The 13,173-nt window shown below is 35.5% G+C and overlaps 1 protein-coding gene across 13 annotated transcripts in view; it reads right to left on the bottom strand.

The window, feature by feature from the left end:
- FAM228B (family with sequence similarity 228 member B) overlaps positions 1–13,173 on the bottom strand; it is a 64,798-nt gene that overhangs the window by 31,031 nt on the left and 20,594 nt on the right. For all 13 annotated transcript variants that reach the window (XM_045549144.1, XM_045549139.1, XM_045549138.1 and 10 more), the window contains exons 3-7: positions 10,418–10,486; positions 7,331–7,522; positions 6,480–6,560; positions 1,693–1,780; positions 1,442–1,598 (exon numbers count right to left, since the gene is read on the bottom strand). In XM_045549144.1, the coding sequence (XP_045405100.1) occupies positions 1,442–1,598; positions 1,693–1,780; positions 6,480–6,560; positions 7,331–7,522; positions 10,418–10,486 (587 nt within the window). The remainder of the gene's footprint in view (positions 1–1,441; positions 1,599–1,692; positions 1,781–6,479; positions 6,561–7,330; positions 7,523–10,417; positions 10,487–13,173) is intronic.

The raw sequence follows: 13,173 nt of genomic DNA, 5'->3' as shown, positions 1-13,173 counted from the left end.
AAACTGAGGGAGGAGCAGGAACACTTGAGAAAACCTCCCTGGCACCCAGTCCCCACCCCAAGCACAAGGCAAAACAGCCTAACAACTAGAGGTATTTGAGGCCTATAGTGCGCCAAAGGTAACAATAGCAATAAAAACATTCAAACTCAGCTCAACATCTGACTAGATAAGCCCAATTCTCCACACTGATGCTTGACAAAAGAAGCAAGTCCATTTCTAGACATAAATATTTAGTCTATACTGTTCTTTTAGCCCAAATGTCTGGCATTCAATCAAACATTACAAGACATACAAAAAAGAGCAAGACAAAATTACCCATTATCAATAGATAAAGCAATCAAAAGAATCAGATTCAGAAATGTTGGAACTATCAGGGAATTTAAAGTAACTCATTAATATGGTAAAGAATCTAGTGCAAAATGTGGACAATATGTATGAACAGAGGGAGAATTTCAGGAAAAATGAAAACTATATTTAAAAAATCAAATGGGAATGCTAGAAATAAAAAATCATGATAACAGTGATAAAGAATTCCTTTGACGGGCTATTTAGTAGATGAGACACTGCTAAGGAAAGACTCAGTGAATTTAAAGACAGGTCAGTAGATCCAACTGAAATACAAATAGGAAAAAAATGAATGAAAAAACACAACAGAGGCTAGGCGTGGTGGCTCATGCCTGTAATCCTAGCACTCTGGGAGGCCGAGGTGGGTGTATTGTTTGAGCTCAGGAGTTCGAGACCAGCCTGAACCAGAGCGAGACCTTGTCTCTACTAAAAATAGAAGGAAATTAGCTGGACAACTAAAAATATATAGAAAAAAATTAGCTGGGCATGGTGGCGCATGCCTGTAGTCCCAGCTGCTACTCAGGAGGCTGAGGCAGGAGGATGGCTTGAGCCCAGGAGTTTGAGGTTGCTGTGAGCTAGGTTGATGCCACAGCACTCTAGCCCAGGCAACAGAGTGAGACTCTGTCTCAAGAAAAAACAAACAAAAAAAACCCACAAGAGTATCAAAACGCTATGGTACTGTGAGACATCATCAAATAGTCTAACATATATATAATTGGAGACTTAAGAGGGGAAAAAAGAGGGAATGGGGCATAAAAGATATTTGAAGTGATATGGTCTAGAATTTCCCCAAAATAATGAAATACATAAAACCATAAATATAAGAATCTCAGAGGACCCTAAGATAGAAAGAAAAAGCAAACCTATATACATCATAGTGTAGCTAATGAAAACCAAAGATAAAGAGAAAAATCTTGAAAGTACCCAAGAAAAAAGCATCACACACAGAGGAACAAAGATAAGAATTACAGATTTCTCATTGAAAAATGAAAATTTAAAAAAAATCATGAGTATGAAAAAATTTATATCATTGTCTCCAGACAGAATTTTTTCAAAGTCTAAGAGGTTCTATAATTCCTAGTATATTAACCATTACCTGCTCCTTTTACAAAATTCACTTTCTATGTATGTTGTAGGTAGTTTAAGCCACTCATTTGGAGTAATAAAGTGCCTGGAATTAGAAATTCTTGGGAATCTTGAATGCAGCTGGGCCTTCTCAACCTCTTTAAATTCTTTCATTGTATATATTTTGCCTGAAGAAAGATTAGTAATCTAAATTAGCACCCTTAAATGCAATTGCCACTGGTCTTGGGCCATGAAATCACATAGTAATTAGGTACTAAGTACCAGTCTCACACTGAAGAAGAGTTCTTTTTTCATCATCCTTGTCATACTGTGCTTTTTTCAAAGGGTCACGAAATGGTGGGATGATAACCTACAAGAGAGAAACTTCTTTGAGGACTGGGATACAGTTCTGAATATTAAACATTTTCAGTCTATCCTATCCATATGGATAGGACAGCCTATCCACATATGGCTCTTATGCCAGAAGAGTAAAGAATACAATATTTACAAACTAATAGCAGGCTTACTATTGTGTATAGTTAGCACATTACAAACAGTTGGGAGGCTCTCCAATACTTCTCTTAACAAGGTCCTCCAATCAAAGAGGCAAGGTTAGCTCTTGTTTCAAAGTGTAGGTTGAATCTTCACAAATTCTTTTGTTATCGTACATTCCCAAATTTAAATATTCCTTTCCCATGCACAAAAGAAAAAATATATCCATATATTCATCTATAATGGATCTATAATCGTAACATCCATAATCAACAACATAATTAATAGTTATGCAAAACTTAACCAACATAATATTCAAAATGTAGATCATTTATGAGCCAAGGTATTAAAGCACCAAATCTATTGTAATGACCAATGTTATCAATATCAAAATGACAGTTCTACGAAAGAAAACGGCATTCAGCAACAGTAACATACATGGTCTAGGCTCAGTCAGTGAAATTCTACCACAACCTACAAAGGCCACCCATGTATCTTTCTAATGATAATCAGGCTTGTTTTTCTGAGATAATTATAATATAAATCATGGCTATTAGAGTCAAAATAAACAGTGATCAGTCTGCCCCCTAGAATTTTGCTTTTACAGAAGTTATAAAGAGTGTTACTTATAAAATATTAAAACATTAATTCATTATAAAAAGAGACAAAAACAGTACTATCATTTTCAGGTTTTTGTATGTGATTTATTGACATATGAATAACAAATCAAATTTTAAATTTTAAATTGAAGAGAGAAATAGAGAAAATTCTAGTTTTATCAGCAATTATAAGTCCTAAGACTCTACTATCTCTACTGATAAGCACTTGTAGACCATAAGAACCTAAATGGAGATATTATAACCCAGTGGTTCTCAAACTGTTTTATTTCAAGATGTTGTTGTTGTTATGTCCAAAGAACTCTTGGATATATGAGTTATCTATTCATATTTACTATATTGGAAATTAAAACTGAGAAAATTTTAAATTATTCATTAATTTTAAAATAACAATCAGCCTACTATATTTAACATATATTTTTATGAAAAAATACTATATTTTCCAAAGCAAAAAAATAGTGAGAAGAGTAACACTGTTTTACATTTTTGTACATTTCTTTTATGTTTTGCTTAACAGAAGACAACTGGATTCTCACATCTGCTTCTGTTTCTATATGCACTCTGTTGAGACACATTGTTTTAGTTGAAGTAAATGAAGAAAATCCATACAGAAATATGTAGTTAAAAAAGGAAGGAGTATTTTAACAACCTTTTCAGATCACTGTGGATATTCTTATTTGATACTATACTCAAACTCAACAGGTGGTAGTTTCTTAAAGGTTAGTTATGGTGTGGAATCTGAAACCACATCAATGAATTTTTATATTCTTCTACATTAAAATCCATGGTCTGTCTTGCATTTTGCATGAATCTTTTGCCCATGCATGATTTTGTAACATCATGAATTGATCATCTGGGAAAAAATTTGGATTACTGAGTTATGTATGCAAGATCTTCCAAACGTTTATACATTTCATTATCCAATATCAAAGAATCACATTCATTAATATCATTACCAATCCCATCGGTAAAGTCTTTGAGTACTGAAACACTGTCACACTCATGATGGTGAATATGAGTTTTCCGAAATTCAAATGTTTTGCTTGAAAGCTCACATTTTTTCATTGGCAACAAATATTGTCAGTAGTTTTCCTTAAAGTGACAGGCTAACTTTATTCATTTTGTTATTTAATAACAGTGTATTATAGTCTTCAAAATTGCTAAGAGAGATTTTATGTGTTCTCATTTACAAAAAATAAGTAGCATGTGAGGTAATGTATATGTTAATTAGCTAAATTTAGCCATTCCAGGCAAGTCACGCTGGCTCATGCCCATAATCCTAGCACTCTGGGAGGCTGGGGCAGGTGGATCACTTGAGGTCAGGAGACCAGCCTGAGCAAGAGTGAGACTCCATCTGTACTAAAAATTGAAAAAATTAGCCAGGTGTGGTGGCATGGCTACTCGGGAGGCTGAGGCAGGAGGATTACTTGAGCCCAGGAGTTTGAGGTTGCTGTGAGGTAGGCACTCTAGCCCAGACAACAGAGCAAGACTCTGTCTCAAAAAATTTAGCTATTCCACAGTGTATACATATTTCAAAACAACATGTTGTGCAAGATAAATATATACAGTTTTCATCTTTAAATTTAAGGAAAAAAGAAAAAGAAAAACAGTTCGGCTAACAATATATTAAATTTGTTTCAAGAATGGGGGAAAAAAGCAGTACTCACATGTCAAAATTTTTTTTTACTGCTTGTTCAAAGACGTTATTAAGTGAAATTACATTTATTTTTACTTGTGAGTACATGGCACAGTTTGGTGACATGACAAATTGTTCTAAGGTGCCAGCAATTGTACCCACCATTGCTTTTGCACCATCAGTACAAATGTCAACACAATGAAAAGGCAAATAGTATTTAGCAACTATTATGAAAATAGTTTCAGCCTAATGGACCCCCAAAAGGGCCTCAGGTTCTCAAATGTCCATGTACCTCACTTTGAGAACTGCTGCTATAGGCACAAGGTGCTCAGATTATGGTAAGAGGTCACCTATAGACATCATTTAGAAAGGCAGTATGGTATAAGAACAGAAAAATGGAATTTTGATAACTGCTATAATTTGAATGCTTGTGTCTGCCCCAAATTCATATGTTGAAACCTAATCACCAATGCCATAGGATTAACAGGAGGGACCTTTAGGAAGTGATTAGGTCATGAGGGTGGAGCCCTCATGAATGGTGCTTTTATAAAAGAGGCTCAGGGGAGCTTGTTTGCCCATTCTACCATGTGAAGACACAGCTAGAAGGCACCATCTGTGAGAAACGGGCCATTACCAGACATCAAATCTGCTAGGGCCTTGAACTTGCACTTCCCAGTCTCCAGAACTATGAGAAACAGATTTTTGTTGTTTATAAATTATGCAATCTAAGCTTTTTTGTTATTGTAGCAAGAATGGACTAAGACAGTATCAAAAAGATCTGATTTCAATTCTCAATTTTGTCCCTTACTATCTGTGTTACTGGTTGGTGTGTTTAAGACTCTAAACTCTCAGTTTAACTCTCACTTATAAAAATAGGGACAACAGTACACACACACCAATTTTTTAAAAAAGGACCTAGAATTCCTCTGCAAATGCCAACAGTTTAAAATATCTATGACCCAAGGCAGTTTTTTCAGGGGTTTTATTTTGTTTAATAATATCCACTATTAACAAAAGTATGGAAAAATGGACTCTATGGTGAAAGTTTAAGTTTATAAACCTATCTGGAGGATAATTTGGCAACATGAATCAAAATCATTCATACCCTTTAATCAGCAATTCTACTTCTAGCAACTTACCCTAAGGAAAAAATTAAGAAATATTTAGCTATAGAGAGAGATGTTCATCATAAGGTCATTTATAACAGCAATGGGCAAAAACAATCTAGATGTTCAAAATACGGTATTTGTCAAAAAAAATTATGGTATGGCAAAACAGTCTATGGTTAGAAATACATCTCTGCTCTGCTGTTTACAGCTGGGTAGCTTTGACAACCTATCTGTGCCTTACTTGCCTCATCTGTGAATTACCTCACAGAGTAGCAGTGAAGATGAAATAATGGAAAAAAGTCCCAACACTTGGTTAAGCCTTCAGTGCAAGGTAGCTGCTATTAATAATAGAAGACCATGCAATGATTAAAATGATATCTTTATATTTTTTTTACAAAGCAGCAAACCGGAAACTGTTAAAGGAGAGGGAAGCACATTATAAAACCAAATATAATACTAGTCCTGTAAAATAAAAATGTGTGCATATACATATATAGAGAAAGAAGTCTAGAAGGATATATAAAACATGTTAAGGAGTTAACATTACAATGAGTTAATTCTGGGCAAAGGAATTAAGACTGGTTTTTATTTTATTTGAAAATCAATTTTCTCACATCTCAATCATGAAAATGTCTTACTTTTGTAACAAATTTAAAAGTCTATGAAATTTTTAAATATTACCTATTACCTAATTATTATACAATATTTTCTAATTTTACAGAGATTTACTTTACTTTAGCCTTTGGCTTTTTGTTCCTGTCTAAGATGTGGAAATGGGAAACTATTCTTTTTTTTTTTTTTTTTTGAGACAGAGTTTCACTCTGCTGCCCTGGCTAGAGTGCCCTGGCATCAGCCTAGTTCACAGCAACCTCAAACTCCCAGGCTCAAGCAATCCTCCTGCCTCAGCCTCCTAAGAGCTGGGACTACAGGCATGTGCCACCACACTCAGCTAATTTTTTCTATTTTTAGTAGAGATGGGGTCTCGCTCTTGCTCAGAGTGGTCTCAGACTCCTAAGCTCAAGCAATCCTCCTGCCTCAGCCTCCCAGAGTGCTAGGATTACAGGCGTGAGCCACCGTGCCTGGCCCATGGAAATGGGAAACTATTCTTAAACTGTTTTTGCATGTTTGGGAATCACTAAAGGACTACTCATATATTAGGCCTCTCAAAACAACCCAACACATAATACCCAACTTAAAATAAGAAATCTACCCTACCTTCAGAAAATTAGGATCCTTTTTGCTCATATAAAAAGGATCATACTCTTTTGGATCATAATGTTCTATAAATGCATTTCCCTATAAGAAGGAAATAAAACCACACGTAAGAACAAGAGGAGCACAATTAATTTTGAGTATCTCAAGACTTGAGAGTCAAACACACAGTTCCTTTCTTATGCTTCAAAGTGGCATCAATGACAAATGCAAAAGGAAAGAAAAGACCAAATTTGAAATTATTCAAGTAATAAATATCATAGAGATGGAAGGAATCTACTTAAAATTTGTAAGATTTTAATAAAAAATGTTGGAACACTAAAAGATTTAGGAATTTGTTTAAATATTTACTAGTCACGTATCTCAGGTCTTTTATAATGCCAGAAGAACAGAAGTACTTTATAGTTTTGCAAATAATAGAGTTCCATAACAAAAGAAAAATATGTCCTGAAACTAGAGTCCAAATTTTTTAAAATGGTAAATAAAATAATTACATAGGAAAACAAAGAAAAAATGGTTCTAATGCACACAGTTAAATCCAGACCTACCCCTCCTCTCTATCCTTTCCACATGCCCTAGATTTAAGAATACTTTATAATAGGGTGTAGATTGTGTGTGTGTGTGTGTGTGTATATATATATATATATATATATATACACACACACACACATATGGAGGGAGGGGCAGGCTATTTGGATGATTATAAATAAACAAAGTTAACCATAGGTTTTAAACCAACTGAAAAAAGTATAGGAGGCAAGGGCAATATACATAACCTAAACTTTTGTACCCCCATAATATGCTGAAATAAAAAAAAAAGAAAAAGAAAAAAGTAGCAAATGAACTCTTAATACCTTTTTATTTACATGTTTTAAAAAATCTTCTAATTCCTCTTGTCTCCTTTTTTTAATCTTCTTATGTGAACAAACTTTTTCTATAATTTTCTTCTGGAGAGGATCTGCCACATGGTCAACCCATCTTTTATGTAATATCTCTTTTCTTCTTGCATTTAAGAAGTCATGATGTTGTAAATACTTATCTAGTTCCTAGTAAACAGTGATAGAAAAGACAAATACATTATCTTAAAGCATTCTTGTTCTAAAATTTTCTAAAACTTAAACTTCGTAAGTTTAAATTATTCCTAAGAAGAATCCGCAAAGGCATTTATTAATTTAATAATTTATTTGTCTTCTACTATGTGACATATTCTATGCTGGAAACGAGGAATACACAAATAATTCAGACAACATGCCTGCTCTCCCTGGGGAACCAGACTAAAAAACAAATCAAAAGCCTGGAGCCGTGGCACTCGCCCATAGTCCCAGCTATTCGGGAGGCTGAGGCAGGAGGATTGCTTGGGCCCAGGAGTTTAAGGCTGTAGTGTACAGCATTGTATCTATCTGGGTAACATAATGAGACCCCCATCTCTAAAAACAAAAAACAAAAATAAATCTACAACACAGTGAGAGGAGAGACAATATAGCAAGATGCATATATATGAGACATACTATATATAAAGTAACTGAAGACATAGAAGGGAGAAAAACCATTTTCTAGCATCTTAAAAGATTCCCCGTTTGGTGTTTCCTCAAAAAGTTAAACAGAATTACCATATGACTCAGGAATTCCACTCCTAGGTATATGCCCAAAAGAATTAAAAACAGGGACTTTCCAGTAAGACCAACAGCTTCTCAGAAGAAAAAAAAACAGAGGTGCAGTGGCTTATCCCTGTAATTCCAGCACTTTGGGAGGCTGAGGTGGGAGGATTACTTGAGGCCAGGAGTTCAAGACCAGTCTGGGCAAAAAAGTGAGACCCCCGTCACTACAAAAAAAATTTTTAAAAATTAGCGAGGCGTGGTGGCACATGCCTATAGTCCCAGCTACTCAGAAGGCTGACGCAGGAGGATGGCTTGAGCCCAGGTGTTGGAGGCTGCAGTGAGCTGTAATGACACTACTACACTCTAGCCTGGGTAACAGACAAGACCCTGTCACAGAAACAAACAAACAAATAAACAAAACAAAACAACAATAAAAAGTGGGGACTCAGATGTTTATACACAAATGTTCATTTCAGCATAATTCACAATAGCCAAAAGGTAGGAACAACCCAAGCGTCCATCAACAGACGGATGAACAAAATGTGGTATATACATAAAATGGAATATTATTTGGTCTAAAAAAGAAATGAAGTTCTGATATATGCTGCAATGTGGACGAACTTTGGAAACAAATAAGCTAGACACAAATAGACAAATGTAGGATTCCACATATATGAAACATCAGAATAGGCAAAATTCATAGAGATAGAAACTAGATTAGAGGTTACCAGGTACTTGGGGGATGAGGAAATGAGTAGTCATTGCTTACTGAATACAAAGTATCAGTTTGGGGTGATGAAAATGTTTTGGAGATAATGGTGACAGTTGTACAACACTGTGAATGTAATTAATGTCACTGAATGGTGACATTTAACCACTTAAAATGGTTAAAATGGCAAATTTTATATTGTATATATTTTACCATAATTTTTAAATGATTAAATTAAAACAAAAAAAGGTTCCCAAAATGGGCAACATTTGGGCTGGGCCTTAAAGAATGAGGAGTTATCCTGGAAGAGAAGGGATAGCAGAGAATGAGGAAGAAAAACTTTCTATGGGGGAAAAAAAAAGACAAGAGTAGACAGGCAGAAGAATAACACAATGTGGTCCAAATGGCAAGCAGCCTGCAAAGAAGCCTGATTAGGCTATAAGCAAGTTCATTCTCACCCAAACTGCTCCTCCGCCTTTCATATAGCAAATGATATCACGTGATTACTAGGATCTACATGAAATGCAAAATGAAAAAAATTAAATGTTACAAACCCTAAGGGGTTCTCTCGGCCACACCCCTACCTAACTTCAGGTTATATCAACTTCAGCCGTTCAACTATTCCCAATAATAGTTCCTTTCCTTTTTAAAGAACTCTAATGAAAATTCTTTTTTTCTTTTTTCTTTTTTTAAGACAGGGTCCTGCTCTGTCACCCTGGCTAGAGTGCCGTGGCATCAGCCTAGCTCACAGCAACATCAAACTCCTGGGCTCAAGCCATCCTTCTGCCTCAGCCTCCCAAGTAGCTGGGACTACAGGCATGTGCCACCATGCCCTGCTAATTTTTCCTATATATTTTTAGTTGTCCAGCTAATTTCTTTCTATTTTTTAGTAGAGACAGGGTCTCGCTCTTGCTCAGGCTGGTCTTGAACTCCTGAGCTCAAACCATCTGCCCACCTCGGCCTCCCAGAGTGCTAGGATTACAGGTGTGAGCCACTGCGCCTGGCCGAACATTCTTAAAAGAAAAAACAGATCACTCACTCCGGTGTTTAGTATACTTCACATGGCTGTTCTTGTCTAATTAAGCCCATCCTGCTTAAACCTTTGTTCTTACCTATGTATACCTGAGTAATAGCTAGTCAGTGTGTTCCGAAAACAGCTCTTCAGGATTAGCTCATTGGTAGTGACTCTGTGAAAACCCTCTAAGTCAAAGAAACAAGTGAGTTGAGGGAAATTCTTATGCCTATCTGTGAAGGAATTCCCACAAAGTGTAAGAAAAGAGGAAGTCCATTAAAGCAATCTCAGAGATCCCTTAAGATTAATCCCAGGTGCAAATGACTGTTTTTAATTCTTTCTATTTTTCTACATTTGTTTATAGAATGCATTCCATCTAAAAAGGAAAAACAAAATTTAGTGTTGTTTTTTTTTTTTTGAGATGGGATCTCTATTGCCCAGGCTTGGAGTGCAGTGGCTATTCACAGGTGCAACCACAGCTCACTACAGCCTCAAACTCAGCGGTCTCAGGCAATCTTCCCACCCCAGCCTCCCCCGTAGCTGACATGACAGGTGCACACCACCACACCTGGCTCACAAAATTTAATTTTTAATTGAGATGCATTCTATAGCCAATTCTTACCTTGATTACATAATGTTCTCTGTATAATATTGATTGAATAGCTGCATCAGTATCTTCTTTAGCGAAGTTCTAAAAGAACAGAATTAAACTATGAAAATCAAATCTTGAAAAAAATTAAATAATTAGTACTATCTGGACTCATTATATTTTGTGTGAAAAACTCTCTGTAAATCCAATTTTTCTACTTCAAATCACATCATCAAGTGCTTTTTAAAGAGTATTTGACTCTCTGCTCTGGGCTACAGCAAACATAACTCATCTCACAGATATTTTGAGTCTTAGAATGGTCAAATGACTTGCCCAGAATCACATGGTAGTTAGAACCAAACTTTTGTCAAATCTTATAAAATGTTTTTACCTTTATGGGTTAAAATAGATACAATTAGGCCTCTATTTGAGGCTTTTTGACTACATAAGAAAGACTGATCTTCCCAGCCTTTATTCTCACAGAACTAGCGAAGACTATATCAAGGGTCTCACTAAAAGCTTAGTGCCACCTAAGGCAAACTGTGTACCTAGAAGAAATGTCACTAGTGTAAAACATTACAAAATTTTAGAAAGTTTCTATTCAATTTCCTGTTCTTCCATAATGAATTCACCTGCCAATTTTTTTTTAAATTACTTAAAACATAAGCTAAAATATAAAGACTATGGATATAAAAATCAAGGAAATTAGTTATATTTTTATCCATAAACTTTATAATCAAACAGATGATTGGATATTCCAAAATGAAAGCTCTTATTGAAATAAAAAGAAACTTGCTCTTAAAGTCTTCTTACACTCAATTAATTTTTCCATGACAATTGACAAATTACCTGAGAGACTGAAATAACTTTTCTCATTAGCTGAATGCTAAACACTATATACCTATGGGAAAACTACCCAGAGAAACAATGAGCAAGGAAATACATAAAAGAATTAGGGAATCAATCCCTAGATGTCACACAGCCCCTGGAGTGTTCCCTCTAACATGAGCCAAAGTAAAACATCCCATAGTTCACAGAGCGTAGAGTTGAGTACTTGGAGGGGTTTTATATCATAACTAGAACAAAACTGACCCCACAGTAGATGCTGCTGTGGTCCTGCCTAACAAAATTCAGAGTCAAGACCTGAAAGGATCCAGCTGTGTCCAAGTAACTTAACTGCACTCCAGAACAAAAACTGAGAATATTTGTGGGAAATAAAAAATATCTAGCACTCAACAAGGTTAAAATTCACAATGTCTTGCATCCAATCAAAAAATCACCAGGCATGCAAAGAATCAGGAAAATTTAACCAATAATGAGAAGGAAAATCAATCAAAACTGCACCAGAAATGACACAGATGATACAATTATTAAACCAGGACATTAAAATATTTATTATACCTGTAGTTCATAAGTTCAGGAAGCTAGAGGAAAAAGCGAACCTGTTGGGACAGAGGAAGATAAAAAACGGACCCAAATAAAACTTCTAGGCATGAAAATTACAATGCCTGAGATGAAAGATACACCAGATATCTTTTCACCAGAAAATTACAATGCCTGAGGTGAAAGATACACCTGATAAGATAGGCTTATCAGCAGATTAGACATTACAGAAGAAAAGGTTAGTGAACTTAAAAGCACAGCAATAGACGCTTTCCAAACTAAAATGCAGGGGGGGAAAAACTGCAAAAAAATTAAGAGTATCAGTGAGCAATGGGACAACGTCAAGCAGGCTATTATACATGTAATTATACTTCCCCAAAGGAAAGGTGGGATAGAAAAAAATATTTTAAGAAATATGGCGGAAATTTTTCCAAATTTGTTAGAAACTGTAAGCCCACAGATAAAAGAAGTTCGAAGAACTCCAAGCAGTGGAGAAATTGGAAGCCTTATACATAGCCAATGAGAATTTAAAATGATACAGCTGCTGTGGGAAAGTTTGTCAGTTCCTCAAAAAGTTAAACCTAGAGTTGCCCCTGTGACCTGCAATTTCATTCCTAGGTTTTATACCCAAGAGAATTGAAAACATATGCTCACATAAAAAGTTGTACACAAATGTTCAGAGCAGCATTATTCATATTAGCAAAAAAACTAGAAGCAACCTAAGTGTCCATCTATTGATGAATGGATAAACAAAATATGGTATTCATACAATGGAATATTATTTGACCATAAAAAGGAATGAAGTATTGATACACGCTACAGCATGGATGAACCTTGAAAACATTATACTAACTGAAAGCAGTCACAAAGGACGGCACATTGCATGATTTCATTTGCACAAAATGTCCAGAACAGGCAAATCTGTAGAGATAGAAAGTAGATTAGTATTCCCAGTTGCCAGGGGGAGAGGGGAATGGGGAATGACTGTTAAGGGGTTATGAGGTTTCTTTCTGGGGTGATGAAAATGTTCTGCAATTAGATAGTGGTGACAGTTGCACAACTTTGTGAACATACTAACAATGAATTGTACATGTTAGAATAGTGAATTTCATGGTATGTAAATTATCTCAATAATAAAAGCCCAACAATAAGGGAAAAAACAGTTAAAAATTGCCAATTTAAAAATGGGCAAGAGACTTGAACAAACACTTCACCAAAGAAGATATATAAATGGCAAGTAAGACTTGAAAAAATGGTCAACATCATTAGTCATTAGGGAAATACAATTTAAAACCACAATGAGGCTAGGCCACGCCTGTAATCCTAGCACTGTGGGAGGCTGAGGCAGGAGGATCGCTTGAGGTCAGCAGTTCAAGACCAGCCTAATCAACAGCAAGACCTCGTCT

Source organism: Lemur catta, chromosome 4 (assembly GCF_020740605.2).
Source record: "Lemur catta isolate mLemCat1 chromosome 4, mLemCat1.pri, whole genome shotgun sequence".
In the NCBI taxonomy this organism is placed as follows: Eukaryota; Metazoa; Chordata; class Mammalia; order Primates; family Lemuridae; genus Lemur; species Lemur catta.
Note: the sequence above shows the minus strand (reverse complement) of the source record. Positions and strands in the feature narration are given on the sequence as shown.